The 17,950-nt window shown below is 46.9% G+C and overlaps 1 protein-coding gene across 1 annotated transcript in view; it reads right to left on the reverse strand.

Moving 5' to 3' along the window:
• Positions 1-454: 454 nt before the first annotated feature.
• Positions 455-17,950, reverse strand: part of PLEKHN1 (pleckstrin homology domain containing N1) — a 32,509-nt gene continuing 15,013 nt past the window's right edge. The window contains exons 6-16 of the mRNA XM_083375792.1: positions 14,333-14,457; positions 12,975-13,124; positions 11,767-11,847; positions 6,091-6,160; positions 5,623-5,777; positions 3,798-3,983; positions 2,660-2,932; positions 2,333-2,479; positions 1,758-1,979; positions 1,575-1,623; positions 455-945 (exon numbers count right to left, since the gene is read on the reverse strand). Of these exons, the coding sequence (XP_083231918.1) occupies positions 776-945; positions 1,575-1,623; positions 1,758-1,979; positions 2,333-2,479; positions 2,660-2,932; positions 3,798-3,983; positions 5,623-5,777; positions 6,091-6,160; positions 11,767-11,847; positions 12,975-13,124; positions 14,333-14,457 (1,628 nt within the window). The 3' untranslated portion in view covers positions 455-775. The remainder of the gene's footprint in view (positions 946-1,574; positions 1,624-1,757; positions 1,980-2,332; positions 2,480-2,659; positions 2,933-3,797; positions 3,984-5,622; positions 5,778-6,090; positions 6,161-11,766; positions 11,848-12,974; positions 13,125-14,332; positions 14,458-17,950) is intronic.

Below are 17,950 nucleotides of genomic sequence, written 5' to 3' on the forward strand. Positions count from 1 at the left end.
TGAGTCGTCTTGAAAAAAGTGCGCAGGATGTAAAAACTGGCTGTCGTTCCCGTGCACGTTTTGTGTGCGCGCAACCACACTCCATACTGGTTGAGCAGTTTATAATTGACTATAAATCACTAGCAACGCCGTCTATTTGAAAACCTTCATAACATCTGTGCTTTTAGCTAGCAGAAAATCTTTTTTTTTTTTTTTGCAACAGGGAAGAGTGTCTAACACTTGTTTGCTTTGAGGGGGTTGCTGTTTTTTTGTGTTGTTTTTTTTTTTTTGAAATTGCACGCCAGTTGCTACAAGCCATCTCAAGATTCCTAATCCAAGGAAGAGTCAAATCCATTTTTGACTTGTCCAGCTTCTTCAACCGTCTCAAGATTGAACGGCGGCTTTTGAAAACCAGCTTTTGCGTTCGTCCCTTGGAGTAACGCTTAGCAGATAAAGGTTTGGTGTTTTTTTAAAAAAATATTTTGGGGTGAATTGCAATATCAGTGGCACACAAAGAGTCCAGACCGCTTCTGAGCCCATAGAGACAGTTGCAACTTTCTTCATAACAACCACATGATCAGGATCCATCTCTTGTGTTGATAAACAACCGATTAGTGGATGGATGTTTTTCATAGCACCACAAGCTGAAGTGGGGGAAGTGGAGTGGGACAAGGTGTCCCAAAGTAGCTAGGAGATCCTGGCCTTCAGAAGTCCACCATCCAATCTTTGCACTATAAAGACAGAGTCAAGTTTCCTCTCTTCCCGTTCTCAAGTCTTCAGGGGACGGACCCCTCTCTCAGCAATCGTAGATCTCCATGTCGGAGGGCGGCTTCTTCGCCTCTGTATCCCAGATGTTGTCGTAACTGTAGTCCTCGTGGAAGCTCTGCAGCTCAGCGTAGTCGTGATAGGTCGATTCGAGCTGCTCCCCTTCTCTTTCGGGCAGGTTGTAGGCCTGGAGGTTTTCATCTAGAAGAGAAGAGCAACCAAGATGATTAGGGGACTGGAGGCTAAAACATACAAGGAACGGTGGCTGGAATTGGGTATGTCTACTGTATTTTAATGAAGAGAAGGAGTAGGAGTGACATGGCAGCAGTCTTGCAATATTTGAGGGGCTGCCCCAAAGAAGAGGGAGTCAAGCTATTCTCCAAAGCCCCTGAAGGCAGAAGAAGAAGCAACGGATGGAAACTAGTCAAGGAAAAAAGCAACCTAGAACTAAGGAGAGATTTCCTAACCGTGAGAACAATTAACCAGTTGTTAATTTAAAAAGTTGTGGATGCTCCATCACTGGAGGATTTTAACAAGAGACTGGTCAGCTATTTGTCTGAAACGGTATAGGGTCACCTGCTTGAGCAGGGGGTTGGACTAGAAGACCTCCATGGCCCCTTCCAACTCTGTTCTTCTGTTATTCACATAGACAGTTAAGGATCTGGAGGTGGGGCAGCCAACCAGACCGCAATCCCTTCCCCGCAGAAGATCACTCCTTGAAAGCTCCTTCTGGAGTTCCACGGCTCGCTTTCATTGGGATTCCCTCTGAATTGCCCAGCCTTCTTCCATGCTCAATCCAGGTCAAGTCTCAAAGCCTCCCAAGGACTCACCTGAAGTTGGCAAGGAACGCATCCGGAGGCCTTCTCTGGAAGAGGTGCTCTGTTTGCAGGTGGAGGGAGACAAAAATAGAAGTTCAGGGCTACAAAACTCACAGAACGGTTTTGTCTTCCAATTCTACCCCGGCCGCACCCAGAAGAACCGAATCTCTTCAAGAGACTTTGCGCTGCGCTTACTGTGGTCAGATAATGGACATCTGATGCAGGCTGTGTGGCAAAGTGAAAGGCCGGGGCCGAGGCATTGCCTCTCTGGGCGAGGAGGGGTTCCCCCCAGGGGTCTCCACACGACGGTTGAAAGCTCTTCCAGCCCAGAGGATGATGGCAGATGGGAACAGACACTGGCACGGTTGGGTAACCATTCTGATGCTCCACAGTGGACGGACCGTGACACCTCCCGAGCTGTGAAGGAGACAGGAAGGAGAAGAAGAAGAAGAAGAAGAAGAAGAAGAAGAAGAAGAAGAAGAAGAAGAAGAAGAAGAAGAAGAAGAAGAAGAAGAAGAAGAAGAAGAAGAAGAAGAAGAAGAGGAAGAAGAAGAAGAAGAAGAAGGAGAAGAAGAAGAAGAAGAAGAAGAAGAAGAGGAGGAGGAGGAGGAGGAGGAGGAGGAGGAGGAGGAGGAGGGGGAGGAGGAGGAGAAGTCACTTTTTTCAGCGCCGTTGTAACTTCAAACAGTCGCTAAATGAACCATTGTAAGTTGAGGACTGCCTGGACAATCGCTCCGGGACCCTCCCTGTGTGCCCCTGGCCCCGCTCACCTCTTCCAGGAAGTAGGAGGCTGCTGCCCCGTGCGAGGAGGGTGAGTTGGGCGTGTAGGGATCGGCATACATGGGGGAAGACGAGAGAGAGGCGTTCTCCTGGCGAGCCGGGCAGGTCTGACTCCTTGGCACATTCCACTGCTTCGGCTGCAGAGGGGGAGAAAAAACGTCCATTCGGGTGAGAAACCCAGCGGTGCATTTCCTTGGAAGGGCATCTGCAGGGCCATCCCAGATTCTCCTCCATCCCGGCAAGCAGGGTGGCTTGGCCCAGCAAGCTCCAGAGCCCCGGGCCTCTTCCCAAATCCCAAGATTACTCTCGGCTCGTACGTGGCTTAAGTCCAGGTGCAGCGGGCGGATGGCGGGGTGCTCCTGCTGGGCCAAGGCTGAGTAGGGCTCATTGTACACGGGGGAGACACCCTCGCCACGGGGGTGCTTCGAGACGAGTGGGAAGGGGCTGTTCTTGTCGGCGCTCTCGCCGGGGCCCTGGGGCTGCTGCGGTGGCGGCGGGACGCCCTTCCCTTTGGACTTTCGAGAACTCCCTTTTCTTCTCAGCTCGGCTTTTGGCATTCCTGCCCCCGCTGGGGCTCGCGTGCCCGAGGCCTGCAACAAGAGGAGGCACCGTTTAGGAATCCCTGAGCAGAAAAATTACATGGCATGCAAAAAAGGGAGCGGGGGGGGGGGGGAATCCTCTGAGCTTGCAGACGTTTCATTACCAAACTAGTTAACCTCACCAGTGGCTTGTGTATGAACAGAGAGCAAAACCCCACCGCCTTCCAGCACTGATGATGTCACCTAGTTGGGTAATGAAACGTCTGCAAGAAAATCACCAAGCTCAGAGAGCACCCGAGGACCCCATAATCCTCCTCCTCCTCCTCCTCCTCCTCCACTCTGCAAACCCCACTCCCTCCTAGCGCTGGTGAAGTTACCAAGTTGGGTAATGAAAGGTCTGCAAGAAAAACATCCAAGCTCAGAAAGGACCAAGGCCTCCGCACTTCAACCCCGAGCTATAAATATTCTCTTCTATTAATAACTGGAATCCTGTGAACTCAATATAAAACTAAAGGTTTCCTACGGGGCCCATATTCCGGCGACGCAACCCTTATTTAGCAGCTGCGCTCAACATTTTTTGAAGAGGAACTCTTGAAAGGGCCTACAAAGGAATAGCAGAGTTGGAAGGGACCTTGTAGGTCATCTAGTACAACCCCCTGCCCAAGCAGGGGACCCCACACCATTTCTGACCGATGGCAGTCCACTCTCTTCTTGAAAGCTTCTAGCAATGAAGCTCCCCCAACTTCTGAAGGCAATCTTGGGTGGGCTTGAACTGGACAACCAGGAGCACCCAAGGGATGCCAGCCTTTCCAGATCTTTCAAGTCAACTCGCCTTTTTTTTTCTTCCCACAGACCCCCACGAGGTTGGTGCTGCTGCTTGAAGCCCACCAGCCATTATTTCGAACGTCCAACTTACGCAGGCTGGTTGCGGCAGGGAGTTTTCAGCTAACCGATTCTCGGACACCACATCAAACAAAGGTCTCTCGGACAGAGAAGCGGTACTGGTTTGGGAGTGGTGGGTGGACGTGGCCCCCTTCCCGGCAGAAGTCCAGGAATTCGTTCTGCCCTCTGAGGTGAGTGACCCTCTTCCACTTCCTGAAAACTAAACCAACCAAGAAATTAAAATGTACGGAATTTGGGGCGGGCAAGAGAAGATCAAATACACTGCATGATTGGCATGGGGAAAGAATGCAGTCCTGGCCTTGAGAAGGGGGGAGAAGAGCGAAATACATTAAGGGGGTTAGTTTCTGAAGAGACTACAGTATGATTTACAACCGTTCCTTTACCGACCAAAATCACAAGGACACTGGAAAAGAGGATGAGCTTCGGGATTGAGTTAGAGTTTTAGATGGGTGAATGGAAGCTGGCTAGGAACTAGGATGCAAGTGATTAAATCTGGACAGATTTCATTGAAGTGAGTGTAACAACCTGGCTGGTCTTGGGAAGCTGGCTGGGTCCTCTTGGGAGTATGGATGGGAGACCACCCAGAAATTTATTGGAAAAAAATCATTATTTACAGTCCAGGTAGTCTTCGACTTACAACTTTTCATTTTGCGATTGTTCGAAGTTATAAGGGCACCGAAAGAAGTGACTTATCAACGTTTTTCACACTTAACCACCTTTGCATCCCCGTGGTCACATGATCAAAATGATCAAACACACATATATTACACAGACGCTTGGCAACTGGTTCATATTTACGACGGTCGCAGTGTCCTGGGGGGGGGGGTGTCACATCATCCCCTTTGGCAACTTTCTGACAAAACCCAGATTCACTTGACAACCGTGTTACTAACTTAACAGCTGCAGTGATTTACTTAAGAAGGGTAGCAGGAAAGGTCATAAAACGGGGCTAAACTCACTTAACAAATGCCTCACTTTGCAGCGACAGAAAATTTGGGCTCAAGTGTGGTGGTAAGTTGGGGACTAGCGGTCCTGAGAAAGAGGAAAAGGTGAGAAAGAAACTCATGAAAAGCCGAGCTTGATTTTGCTAGGTATAAGACGGAGTAAGGAGAAACGCTTTCAAGATTGTACTATTAAAACCCTACACCAATAAAGTAGCATTCCCAAGATCCGGTCCAGCACCAGGAAAATCCGGAGACCCAGGCAGTTCAAATGGGTATAAAGATTTATTGCAACCTTAAGCTCTGTACAAGAATCTGAACTACTAACGGCCAAGGATAATTAGCGGGAGAGAAAAGTAGAAGGAATTCAAGGTAGGCTGGACTTAGATCCCTTGTGGGCACGCAGAGACTCATGACTGATGACGCCTTTGACGCCTCCCTCCCTCGGGCTAAGCCTGGTCATCCAGATCCCTTTAAGTGTTTGTTCCTTGATCTGACCTACTCCAAAGGGCTCACAGGCACAATATACCAGCAACTTAAAGAGGCTGAATCTAAGAAGACATTCAATATTATTTTCAGAAGTCTGCCGGCCCACCTGCCTGATAGGCCAACCGTGATTTTCCTCCTGCTGTTGGGAATTAACCTAAACGGAGCTTTGAAGTGTTTTTAGCATCCAACCCACCTACTACGTGTATTTGTGAAGCCTCCTGTGCCAAATGAATCCTGCCATTGTGGTTTGTTCTTAGTCCTGTCTGGGTTAAGAGGCCTTGGCTTGTCCAACTCTATTGGACAGAGTTACACTAGGAAGAGGATTTAAGCAAGAGAACAAAGAGCCATTCTCCTCGTACGCATAATGCAGAATTGTGTTGTAAGCTAAGGCAGGAAACAGCGCCCTACCTGTGCCAGGTGAGAAGGCTTTAACCTAGAGAAACTCTCCGATCCAGACAGGGATGAATCTGCTTGGCGGAACTGAGCAGTTTTAAGACAATATAACCACTCTTGGTAATCTTCATAGCTGGAGCAAACCACCCGGATGGAATTGATCAGCCGGCCTGTAAGAAACAGAGGTCACCTTTTGTTTGGAACAAAACGGGAGGTTTTTGATTCAGAGGATCTCTTAACGGGAAGGGATCCTTCAGAATCTCACGTGGGCGTCTTCCCCCGTTCCTCATCTCTTTCGAATGGAGGGATGTCCGTGGCTGGATTCAGCGTCTCCCCCTGGCACCTGACTTACTTTTAACAATCTCCTTGCTTAGCAATGGAAATTCTCATCCCGACTGTAAGTTGAGAGCTACCTGTAAACTCTTTCTCTTGATATCTAAACACACACACACACACAAGTTTACATGTAATCAAGGAACCCACCTTCTATTAGAAAGGCAGTCTTCTGGTTTTCCTCAAATTGCACTTGGATGGCATTCAAAGGCAATTCTCCCTGTTTGCAGTGGGGGGGAAAAATCAGACACCATTTGAAATATTAAAACCCAATTCCTGCAGCCGTGCCTTGTACGTTTTAGTCTCCAGGCCTTTAATCATCCTAGTTGCTCTTCTTTGCACTTTCCCCCCAAAAAATCTCAACATCTGTTTTTGCAATGTGGCAACCAAAACTGGATGCAGCATTCCAGGTGGGGCCTCACTAGGTTTTTGTAAAGCGGTACTAATACTTCACGTAACTTTGATTATTGAATTGTGGCCATAAGTTGAGGACTTACAACTACTGTTTAGTGACTGTTCAGAGTTACAACAGCACTTAAAAAAAAAGGTTGCTTACAATCAGTCCTCACCCTTACAAGTGGCACAACATCCCCATGGTTACACAATCAAAATTCATACACACACACACACACACTAAAATCGGACATGAAACATTTAACAATCACTTTGCTTAGCGATGGAAGTTCTGATGCCAGATATAGTCGTAAGGTGAGGACTGCTGTAAAATGGGGCATCCCCCAGAGAGGTTGGACAGGATTTAAGGAAAAACTCATATTGTGACATTTTCTCACACAACACTCCCCACCACCCTTGTTTTTAGTTAAAAACCAGTCAATCTCAAGAAATGCTTCGCAGGGATTCTCGGGCTTTTGACGATGGTTGACTAAATCCTTGTGTCTGAAGTCAACATTGTTAGAGTTCATTCCCTGGTTTTGAAAAACTTCCATTATCCTAAAGGACTTTGTACCTGCCGGAGTTTACCGACCACAAATCCCTCAAGGGTCTGCAAAAGCCTGTTTTTTTTCCTTCTCCAGCAATTTTGCAAGGGGTTGAGGCTGATTTTCAGGGAGAGGGTTCAGCTGGAAGGAGCAAAGATCCCTCTTGCTCCCTGCAAAACCGAACAAATTAAGTGTGTTTGCATTTGTGTCTGCCGAAGGATGAACGCAAGGGGAAGAGTCTAAAGCAGAGGTGTCCAATCTTTGGCAACTTCCAGCAGTCCGGCCTGGCCTGATAGCTCTAATTGGGGTCCCAGTTTGTTTTGACTATTGTTTTTCAGTATTGTTTCAATCTGTATACCTACCTTACTCTGTACACCGCCCCGAGTCCCTCGGGAGAAGGGCGCTTTATAAAAACAAATAAATAAAATAAATAAATAAATAAACTTTAAGGCTGCTGGACTTCAACACCCAGAATTCCCCAGTCAGCATAACAGCGGGTGGGGAATTCTGGGAGTTGAAGTCCACAGGCCTCAAAGTTGCCAAAGATTGGACACCCCTGGACTAAACGGGTGCAGAAGAGCCTCTTTCAGGAAGAAAGGGCAAAGGGTGATAATCGATCAGACCTCTGGTCTTTCCCCTAGGAACGGAACGATAACTGTACTGGCTTTCAGGCTGATTTCCCCAAAGTCATCCATTTTGCGAGATGGTCTCACGAGGTCGATGTTTCGTTAAGGTGCTTCCAAGTAAAAGGCATCACGCAGGAATGCAATCGTTCAAAGCTTTATTTAACGATAAAGTCAATAGAAAGAGTTCCCTGGCATGGAGGCATCCATGCCTGGGTTGAGCTCATGGATAAGCAAGCAAGCAAAAGAGAGAACAAAGAGAACAAGAGAGCAAGCAGCGAGCAGCCCCTTGAGCAGAGGTATTTATGGGGGGGTCTCGGCCCCTCCCTTACCATAAAACTCTCTCGCCAATGGGGCTGCAGGGGCCGGGGACCCCTGACCCACCAGTGGGAGCAAAGAAGCCTTTTTGGGGAACTGCCATGGCTGGCACAAAACATCTAACACATTTATTGGGAGGTGGCCCTTGTTTTAATAATAATAATAATAATAATAATAATAATAATAATAATAATAATAATAATAATAATAATAATATAAAGTTGGAAGGGACCTTGGAGGTCATCTACTCCAACCCCCTGCTCAGGCAGGAAACCCTATACCATTTCAGACAAAGGGCTGTCCAGTCTCTTCTTAAAAACCGCCAGTGTTGGAGCCTTCACCGCCTCTGGAGGCAGGTTGTTCCACTGGTTAATTGTTCTCACTGTCAGGAAGTTTCTCCTTAGTTCCAGGTTGCTTCTCTCCTTGACGAGTTTCCATCCATTTTTAAGATGCTCTTCCGAACTCAGGACTCGCGGGGCAAAAAACGTCCCCGCCAGCGCGCAGATTTCCTGTCTCCCTCTTCCTCTTTCTCCAGCTTGTGCCCCACGAGGAGGAGGGGAGTGTGTGTGTGTGTGGGGGGGGAAACGAGACCTCCTCCAGCTCCCCTCTTTAGCCCACCCCCCCACCCACCCCCGAGTGGCGTTTTTTTTTCCTGCAAAACCAGTCCAGGTGAAACTGACAGGGGAATGAGTCAGGCCGAGAGAAGAAAGGACTCAGAGCAACGCCAGACTAAGGTTAGGACAGGAGAACGAGGAAGAGGAGATCCGTTTCTGTCGAGGCGTGGGGAAACGGGCCACAGTTCAAAGACAACGCCAGTAACAAACTCTTCCTCTTTCTGTCCTTCCTTCTCTCCTTCCTTCCCCTCTTTTTCTTTCTTCTCCTTCCTCTTCCTCCTCCTCCTCCTCCCAACCCATTCTGCTGCTTCTTCTTTCTCTTCCTTCCCTGTTCCTTCTCTTTTTCCTCCTCCTCCTCCTTCCCTGCTGCCCATTTTTCTCCTTTTTTGCTCCCTCTCCTCCTCCTCCTCCTCACCCATTCTCCTTTTCTTTACTTTTTTTATTGAAAAGTTTTACAGTACATTTTTGAATACAAAACCCCTCCCCCTCCCCTCTCCCCAACCCTCCACCCTCCCCGACTTCCCAGAGCTAAATACAGGGTATAAAAATACAAACAAACATCATCTAAAATATGCAAACAACAATAAAATATTAAATCCTATCGCCCTTGAACTCTTCATAAAATAACGACAAGCTAGTGATGCATCATATAAATCCACTACTTATTCAAAGGCTAAGTGAAACTTTTTAGTCCCCTATTTCTTCTGGATATCCATTCTCCTTTTCTTCATTCTAGACGATTCACTGTCTAACCACCTCATCTCCACTGATCCCTGTTGGGCATCCTTGACTCCTCTATTCCCATAGGCTGGCATAGTACACACACACACCACAAACGACCCAGTTCAATTGTCTTCTCGCCCTTCCTTGCCCTAACCGGGGCCATTTGCAAATGGTTCCACCTTGCAGCTCCATGTCCAAAAGGTGTTTTTCAGCATGCAACTGGACCTCTCTCTCTCTCTCTCTCTCTCTCTCTCTCTCTCTCTCTTCTCATCCAAGAAGCTTCAGTTGCCTCCTGAAAAAGCACCTTCGGGGGACAACCATGACCCAGAGGACGGAGGATCTCCGTTAAACTTTCAGCTCCGTCAGACAGGAATGGAAACTGCCAGAGACCAAACGGGGGGCCCTCTGCCTAGACTTGTCTGCCCAAAGTCAAGTTCCTACAGTTGGCACCAGAGGTTTGCCAATCTGTCGGCCAGGTACATCTCCGCTGTGAATTAACAACCAAGAGCTTATAGACTTTGGTCCCACCTGAGAGGAACAAGCTTAGCTTGATGGGGTCTCTCCTGCAAAAAATAAAAGATCTGGGGTGCCCAGTTGGAAAGAAGCGTCTTGATGAGATGAAAAGCACAGGCCGTGCATCTTCGTAGGGTTCCGCCTTTTCATCCCATCTCCACTGGAAAATCAAATTGTAAGCCTGGTTCCTTCAGTTGCCTAGCAAGGAAGCCTGTCCAACAGATCCTGGCGCATTCAGGATGCCAGCCACAGTTAAGCCAGATTGGCAGCATTGGGCAAATAGGAACTCTCTGGGCGAGAACTATCAGGAGCAAAAGCCAGTTCCAAGAATTATATTCTTCTACAAACAACCACATTTAAAAACAACAACAAAAAATGCATCTGTACTTTGAAAAGCCCCTATTCGGCCAGTTAATAGCAACAGCTGGGTCCTAACACACACACACACACACACACACACACACACACACACACACAAACCAAAAAGCCACAGGCAGCTTCTGCAACACATGTTGGGCGACTCTCACTCCTGCGACTATTTTTAAAAAGGAATCCGAAAACCGTTGCAAGGCAGAAACGCTCGTGGCGCCCTTCGCAGAACCAAAGAAACGGGGCTGGTCCTTCCTGCTTGGATTTGGGGGTCAGGCCCAGGAGAGAGAAAGGCACAAGTCGGGGGCGGGCGCCGATTTGCCAGATCCGAAGCATCCTCCCTTGGGGGAAATTTTTTAAAACCCGTTCCTGGGCTATTTATAACCAGGCACGCTTCCCGACTCCTCAAACGCGAAACCGGCAGAGGAATAAACGCATTTCATGGACAATCACTGGGTTCCTTCTCCTTAAGGCAACACACACACACACACACACACACACACACACACACACACACACTCCCCAGATCTGGAGTGACTCTAAATACCATCAAATGAAGCAGCAGGAAAGAGAAGCAATGCTGGCCTCTGTTTTCCACCAGGGCCCTGTACCCCGTATCCGTTGCTTCCTCATTCCAGAGACGCCGGTTCGCCAGGCATTGGGCTGATTCACCCCAAGGTCCCCACCTGCACCTGGCAAGCTCAGAAATAGGTTGGCCGGCTCCGTGAGAACTAGGCTACCGTTCGGGCTGGGCCTTGCGCCACCGTTCAAGGAATGTGACTGTAGGCAGGCACCAGCCTGCTGACAGAGCCATAACCACAACTATTCAGACACCACCAGCTTTGCAAGAGAAGGAAAGCCGAGCGCTTTTTATTTTTTATTTTAAAGGGACAGGGTGCTCATCCCTCGGAGAGCCTTTGTACCCTCCGGCAAGGGCGCGGCGCCAAGGATCGGGCCACCTCCTGTGCACGCTGGAGGAACCGGCTGAGATGGGGATCAGTGCGAAACGCTCCTGAACTAAATTCAGCTGGGAGAGACTGAAAATAAAAACCGGGAACAGCCCAGTTTAGATTTCATCGCTTGTTGCAAACCCAAGTTGGACCTCTGAAGATCGTCCCTGTAGAGTCTCATCTGCGCCTCATCTTATAAGGGTGGGTGGGTGCGTCGTAAAGCTGGAAAACCTTCTCCTACAGCGGAGGAGGTTGAGTTCGTTTGAGGGCAGGATTCGAACTAAGGGCTTAAACCCCCATAAGGAACAAGCCAACACCTGAACTGGGGAGATCGCAGAGATATTCCGGGTGGGGGGGTGGGTCGGGGGTGGGGGGGGATTGTTCAATTGGTTTGAACAGATATCCCTTCCAACTCTTAAGAGGCCACTGATCTAAAATAAATTATTCTTGGCTGCTCCTGCAAAATCCCGAAAGCTGCAACATGTCACCGGTTATTATGTCGTTCCGTTAAAAAAGCCCCAAAGACCACTTTAGAAAAACGTTATTCCCCATTGCAATTTCTTCTCACCTCTTCGGTCGTATTTATTTACTTATTTATTTGTGGAATTTACGTACTTGCCCATCTCGCGGTTTGGGGCGATTCCGCGCTTTCCAAAGCTTGGGAAATAGGTCGGGGGGGGGGTTGCCCATCAACAAAAGCAAACAGAAATAATGTGTTTTTATCAACCCAAATGACCTTTTAGAGAAAAAGGAAATACCAGCAAAAAAATTGTCTTACTTTGAAGTAGAGGCCATTGCGTTCTTCAGATACGATAACCAGGGTAGAAGGATAGAGCACCAACAGGCGATGATGCTGTTCCTATTGGGATCAAAGAAGACCAGGTTTCAGATAAAGTTATTACCCTCTACATACCTATTACTTATGCAAAAAGAGGCAAAAAGGAATTATTTAGAGTTGGTCCCACAGTCAGCCAGATGCTTAGGCTGAATTTGGCATTTCTGCCCACCTATCGTGTCCTTTTGAAGGACCTGAGTTGGGCAGATTGTTTAATAAGAATATTATTATTACTATTGGTCGCATAGTTAGACTAGATTTGTTTATTTATGGATAACAATAACAATAATAACAATATACAATGAGGTAAAATTGAGGCCTAGATGGAGATATTCTGAAACACCAGAGCAGAATATATCCATTCACACCCAGGAGCTTCATTTAGAGAGAGAGAGATGGATGGATAAATGGATGAAAAACAGGAGTTAGGCTTCCAAGTATATATCTGGAAGTGTAAGCCTGCTGTCTGTTTAATGTACCATCCATCCATCCATCCCTATCTCATATATATATATATATATATATATATATATATATATATATATATATATATATATATATGTGTGTGTGTGTGTGTGTGTGTGTGTGTGTGTGTGTGTGTGTGTGTGTGTGTGTAAATTACTAACAAAGAATTAAAGGGAAACTGAGATGCATTTCTGACTCCTTAGTCGTCCTCAGCCAGCTATACCCTTCTGAGATTCGAACCTGGGCTGATTGCATACAAGGCAGTGTTATTAATCTAAATAGTTAACATTTGAAACATATATATATATATATATATATATATATATATATATATATATATATATATATATATATATATATATATATATATATATATCCATCCATCCTCTGCAGCAGTGTTTTTCAACCTTTTCTTCACCATGGACCCCCTTTAAATACTTTTCTGACCACAGACCATGTTCATGGACCACCAAGGCTTAACTCAAGATTTAAATCATAACATAAAATCATAACGTAGGGTAAGGTAGGGTAGGGCAGGGCGGGGCGGGGTGGAGTAGAATAGAATAGAATAGAATAGAATAGAATAGAATAGAATAGAATAGAATAGAATAGAATAGAATAGAATAGAATAGAATAGAATAGAATAGAATAGAATAGAATAGAATAGAATAGAATAGGTGTTGCACCTGGAAAGGTAAATGCTGCAACTTCACTTTGGAGACACACAGGATGTCGCCCAGAGACTTGCGCTGGGTGCCCTTCCATTCTTGCACGTGGGCATTTTGCATCGACCACCGCAGCTGCTCCTTGCCCAGCGTGCTCTCCGTCCAGACCCTCTAAAAGGGGAAAGCAAACCTCATCATCCCTGGCGCCCCATCGCCCCATCCTTCCCTTCTCCAGACCCCCTGCCCAGGCTGACCGGCAGGCTGGGTGCCTGCGGCTGAAAAAGGCCGCCAAAAAACCCCAGCCCTGCCGGTTTCCACCTCCAGCTGAGCTGGAATCGAAGCGCCTTCCCGGGGCACGTCAGGGGCAGCAGCATCCGTTGGCAGGGCTGAGCTGTCAAAAGCCAGCCTGGAAAGGCCGATCGGCTGCTTTGCTCTCTTCCTCATCCCAGCAAAATGACTCACGCTGGGAGGCCGCAAGGAGGAGGGCCGGAGAAGAGTTCCCCAGGACACCAGGAAAACTGGCTGGAGAATTTTAGGGAAGCCAGACCCCATGGGGAGGTCTGCCTATGGGAATGAAATGGTATAGGGTTTCCTGCCTGAGCAGGGGGTTGGACTAGATGACCTCCAAGGTCCCTTCCAACATCATCATCATCATCATCATCATCATCATCATCATCATTATTATTATTATTATTATTATTATTATTATTATTATTATTATTATTATTATTATTATTATGGTGTCAGGGAGAGACCCACATTTGCCTCTACAGGCCTGGAGATGTTGTTCATTTTTCCCATCAATCAATTCCTTCCCTCCCTCCCTCCCTCCTTCTCTTCTATCCTCCTTCCCTCCCTCCCCCTTTTCTTCCTTCTTCCCTTCCTCCCTCCCTTCTTCCTCCCTCTCCCTCCTCACCCTTCCTTCCTTCATCCCTCCCTCCCTCCTTCCTTCCCTTCTATCATCCTTCCCTTCCTTCTTCCCGCCCTCCCTTCTCTTCCTCCCTCTCTCCCCTTCCTTCCTTCCTCCCTCCCTCCCTCTCTCTCTTCTCATTTCTTCCCTCCCTCCCTTTCCCTTCCTTCTTCTCTCTCTCCTCTCTCTTCCTCCCTCCCTCTCTTTTCTTTCCTTCCCGCCTCGCTCCATTTTTCCCTTCCTTCTCTCCCTTCTCACTCCTCCTCCCTCCCTCCCTCCCTCTCTTCTCATTCCTTCCCTCCCTCCCTCCCTTTTTCCCTTCCTCCTTCTCTCCCTTCTCCCTTCTCACCCTCCCTCCCACACCGCCTGGCCCAACGGACGCCACCTTTTGCAGACCGGGGGGGGGGGCGCAAGCGATGGACCTAGTGCGTCGTTGCGTCATCTCCCCCGCCCACCTCTAGATCTTCACCTGAGTCTCCCGGGGCAAATCTGGGCGCCCTCCATTTAAATTGATCTGCTTCTCCAGGTGGTAGAGCCAGTGCTTCAGTTCCGCGTGGCTGGGGCAGTAGATGGTCAGTGGGGACAGCAGCGGGCCTAGAAGAACAAGACAGCCGTGGAGTTTGTTTGCACCCTTCACTTTTTGCACAGGTTTTTTTTTTGCAAAGGGGAAAATGAAAGGAAATGAAGCTTTATTGTCAAAGTACAACTAAGTGTACACTGAGATTAGCTGAGCCTCCCTTTGTGCTCCCACCCCCCCCAACACACGGTGACAACAAACCCTCCATCTTACTACACCATGTGAACCAAATCGGATTCAGCGCACACCCCGATAGCTGGGGGGAAAAAAATCAATTGTCCTTAGGAAGGTCGCAAAAAGGGAGTCCTTGTCCCTGCAACTGGAAGACGAGCAAAGCCTTTCCTCTTATTAATTCTTTCCCTGCATATAGAAAGCCAGCCCCTCAGGACAAAAATGGAAAGGCTTTTCCTGCTGAAATGCTGGCCTCTCCCGGTTTGTTTTCTAAGAGATCGTTCAAAGCTTCAGCGGACGCAGTTGAAGAAAGACTCGGGCTTTAGATCAAAAGGATTTAGCCAAGTTAAACAGAGCTGTCATTCTATCACCCCCTGAAGTTGTTTTGCCCATATCCAGCTCCTCTGTGTTGACACAACTCTACCTTGTCTGAAGCTTCGTTTATTTTACTCACAGTCTCCAAAGCTCTTTGGTTCTGCTTGGTCCCTGTATTCAGCAAACCAAACAAGGGTGTAAAACTGAAAAATTCCTCATCGTACCTCTATTTTATTTCTTCGACTGGGGTATAGTTAGCATTTCTTCCCAACCACAAACAGACAAGAGTAAACAGCAATAAAAACTGTGGGGCAGTCCAGATTGACAGCTTGTTCTAGAATCAACTGTTTTTCCGTAAGTCATTTCTGTTCTGTACTTCCTGCCTGAATAATCGATCAATATTCAGAGAGCCTTGCGTCTATCTGACTTGGTTGGTTGTTTGTTCTTTGAGCTGTTGTCGGGAAAAGCTATCATTCTCCTTCAGGGTTGATCCCTGCCCAGCTTCCAAGAAGCCAGGATGCCTATCAGTGTCAGCTTTTTCCTAGCTGGATCACCTGTTGGTCTCCTTATCCAGCCCTGATAGTAAACATAGGAACTCTGCTGAGCTGCGCACCGGTTCCCATCAAGGGTTCAGACTAGAGTTCAAACCCTAATCATTTCCTGCCCTGCCTGTTAATCAAACAAATTAAGGGCCTGTACGATGACGCTTGGACTGCCAAGATAAGCCCAGACTGCCACAAGCCGTCATAACAAGCCATTATCGGCAGAATGAGTACTTTGGCCTGGCACTGCCCCTGTGTTTGGTAACAAGCAGAGAGTTAATTAAATGCCTTCCCTGTTTACGAGCAGAGAGAAACTTTTCTCCCACGTTGTGCCAACTTGGGGAAACCGAGGCAGAGAACAGGGGCGGGGGGGGGGAGGGGAAGGTGAGATGTATTTCCCACTCATTTCCTGTTAGAGGCACCCACAAATTGACACTGCGGCAAAACATGACAACACGGCATCCTCCTGTTCATTTTTCTGCTGTTTTCTCCCTTGATAGCCCATTCAGTCTGTCTTTGATTTCCAGAAAAAAACATTAAACATTGTTCAAATGGATTGCTTTGCCCCCACTTAATGGCAACACGTTGTCACGAGGCCACACGAGATTGGACAACCAATTGTCTGAAATGGTGTAGGGTTTCCTACCCTGAGCAGAATATTCTATTCTATTCTATTCATTAATTCTATTCTATTCTATTCTATTCTATTCTATTCTATTCTATTCTATTCTATTCCATTCCATTCCATTCCATTCCATTCCATTCCATTCCAATTCTATTCTATTCTATTCTATTCTATTCTATTCTATTCTATTCTATTCTATTCTATTCTATTCTATTCTATTCTATTCCATTCCTATTCTATTCTATTCTATTCTACTGTATTCTATTCTATTCTATTCTATTCTATTCTATTCTATTCTATTTTATTCTATTCTATTCTATTCTTCTTATTCCTATTCTATTCTATTCCATGTCACATTTTCTATTCTACTCTACTCTACTCTACTCTACTCTACTCTACTCTACTTAAGATCATTTCTTCATCTTCATAGCCACACACACACACACACACACACACACACACACACAGAGAGAGAGAGAGAGAGAGAGAGAGAGAGAGAGAGAGAGAGAGAGAGAGAGAGAGATGTTGATGATTTAAAGCTAATCTGCATTGAAGATGGTTCAAAAAGAGCACAAAATAATCTGGTCGGGAAAGATTGAGAAATAAACAGAGATAAGGAGTGGCAACAGTCCCAGTTTAGAGTTCAGGTTTTCCGGTCTTAGCCTGGGTTGCCCACACCCACTTTCTCAATGCACGGGCCAGCACCCTTATCGAGCTGCGCCCTGTTAAATATCGTAACAGTCATTCAGTCATTCAGGAGCAATAAACGAGCAAAGCAGACTTGCTGTGGATGTTAGCAAAACAACTGATTCTCTAGTGGTATTACTCACTGCAATATATTAAAGCAAGATGCTGGCTCAGTTTGACAGTCCCAACTCTGCTTTTAAGCAGGACTTAAAACGCTGATATTTTTTTTTTAAAAAAAACCTTTTATCTTCCCCGGAAGGGTTATTATTTTGATGTTTTACTATTGCCTTTTCGGTGTAGATTTTGAGCCCTCTTTGGAGGCTGCTTTGAGAATACTTGCGAATGGGCAGTGCTGATAGAATTGATAAAATCCACCAGTTGGAGAAAACAAAAACGACAACAGGTAAATCAAAAACCAGGGTTGTTTTTTTTTCCCTACCAGTTCTGGAAGGAATTTTGAAATTGACACGCCCTGATGTGAAATTGACTAGAGAATGGGCAGTAAGAGGGATAGGAAGCGTTCCAAAGGACGCTTGAACAAGAATCTTTCCATCTTAAAACCTAAATAAAGTGCAGAGCAAATTCAGAATTTTGCTAGTCTTTTTCCCCCTGAAAGGGATTGAAGATTCCCCCACAGTTACGAAGCACGGGCTCCTGTTTCCAAACACGCTCTTCATCTGAGAACCAAGTCCATGACCTCCACTCTCCTTTTCAAGTAAGGACCCACTGTAAGCTCAGCGGTTATTTTGGTCTGTAAATTCCCCTCTTTCTCTCTCTCTGTGCTTCCCCTTCTCCTGAGTCATGACCCTTGGTGGAAAATGTTTTCTGGGAGAATAAGACCGACATCTTAGTCATAGTGAGAGCAGGGCTTCTTCTTCTTCTTCTTCTACTGTGAACGATAGTTCAATGGGCGTGACGTAGAGGATTGATAAAGATTGTGGATGCTGTTGAACACCTGTGAGTGGCGTTTGCTTACGTGTCTTGCTGCCTACCTGCTTCTGGGCCAGATGAAAACTAAAACGACAGATGACGCTCAGATATTTGAGGACCAGCATGGAAACCAGGTCCTAGGATGAGTGGCTGAAGGACCTAAGCATGGTTAGATGCAGAAGGGAAGGCTGCAAGAGGCATGAGGGCCGCCTTACAATATCTGTGGCCTGTGAAGGACAC

Source organism: Vipera ursinii (genome assembly GCF_947247035.1).
Source record: "Vipera ursinii genome assembly, chromosome: 17".
Lineage (NCBI taxonomy): Eukaryota > Metazoa > Chordata > Lepidosauria > Squamata > Viperidae > Vipera > Vipera ursinii.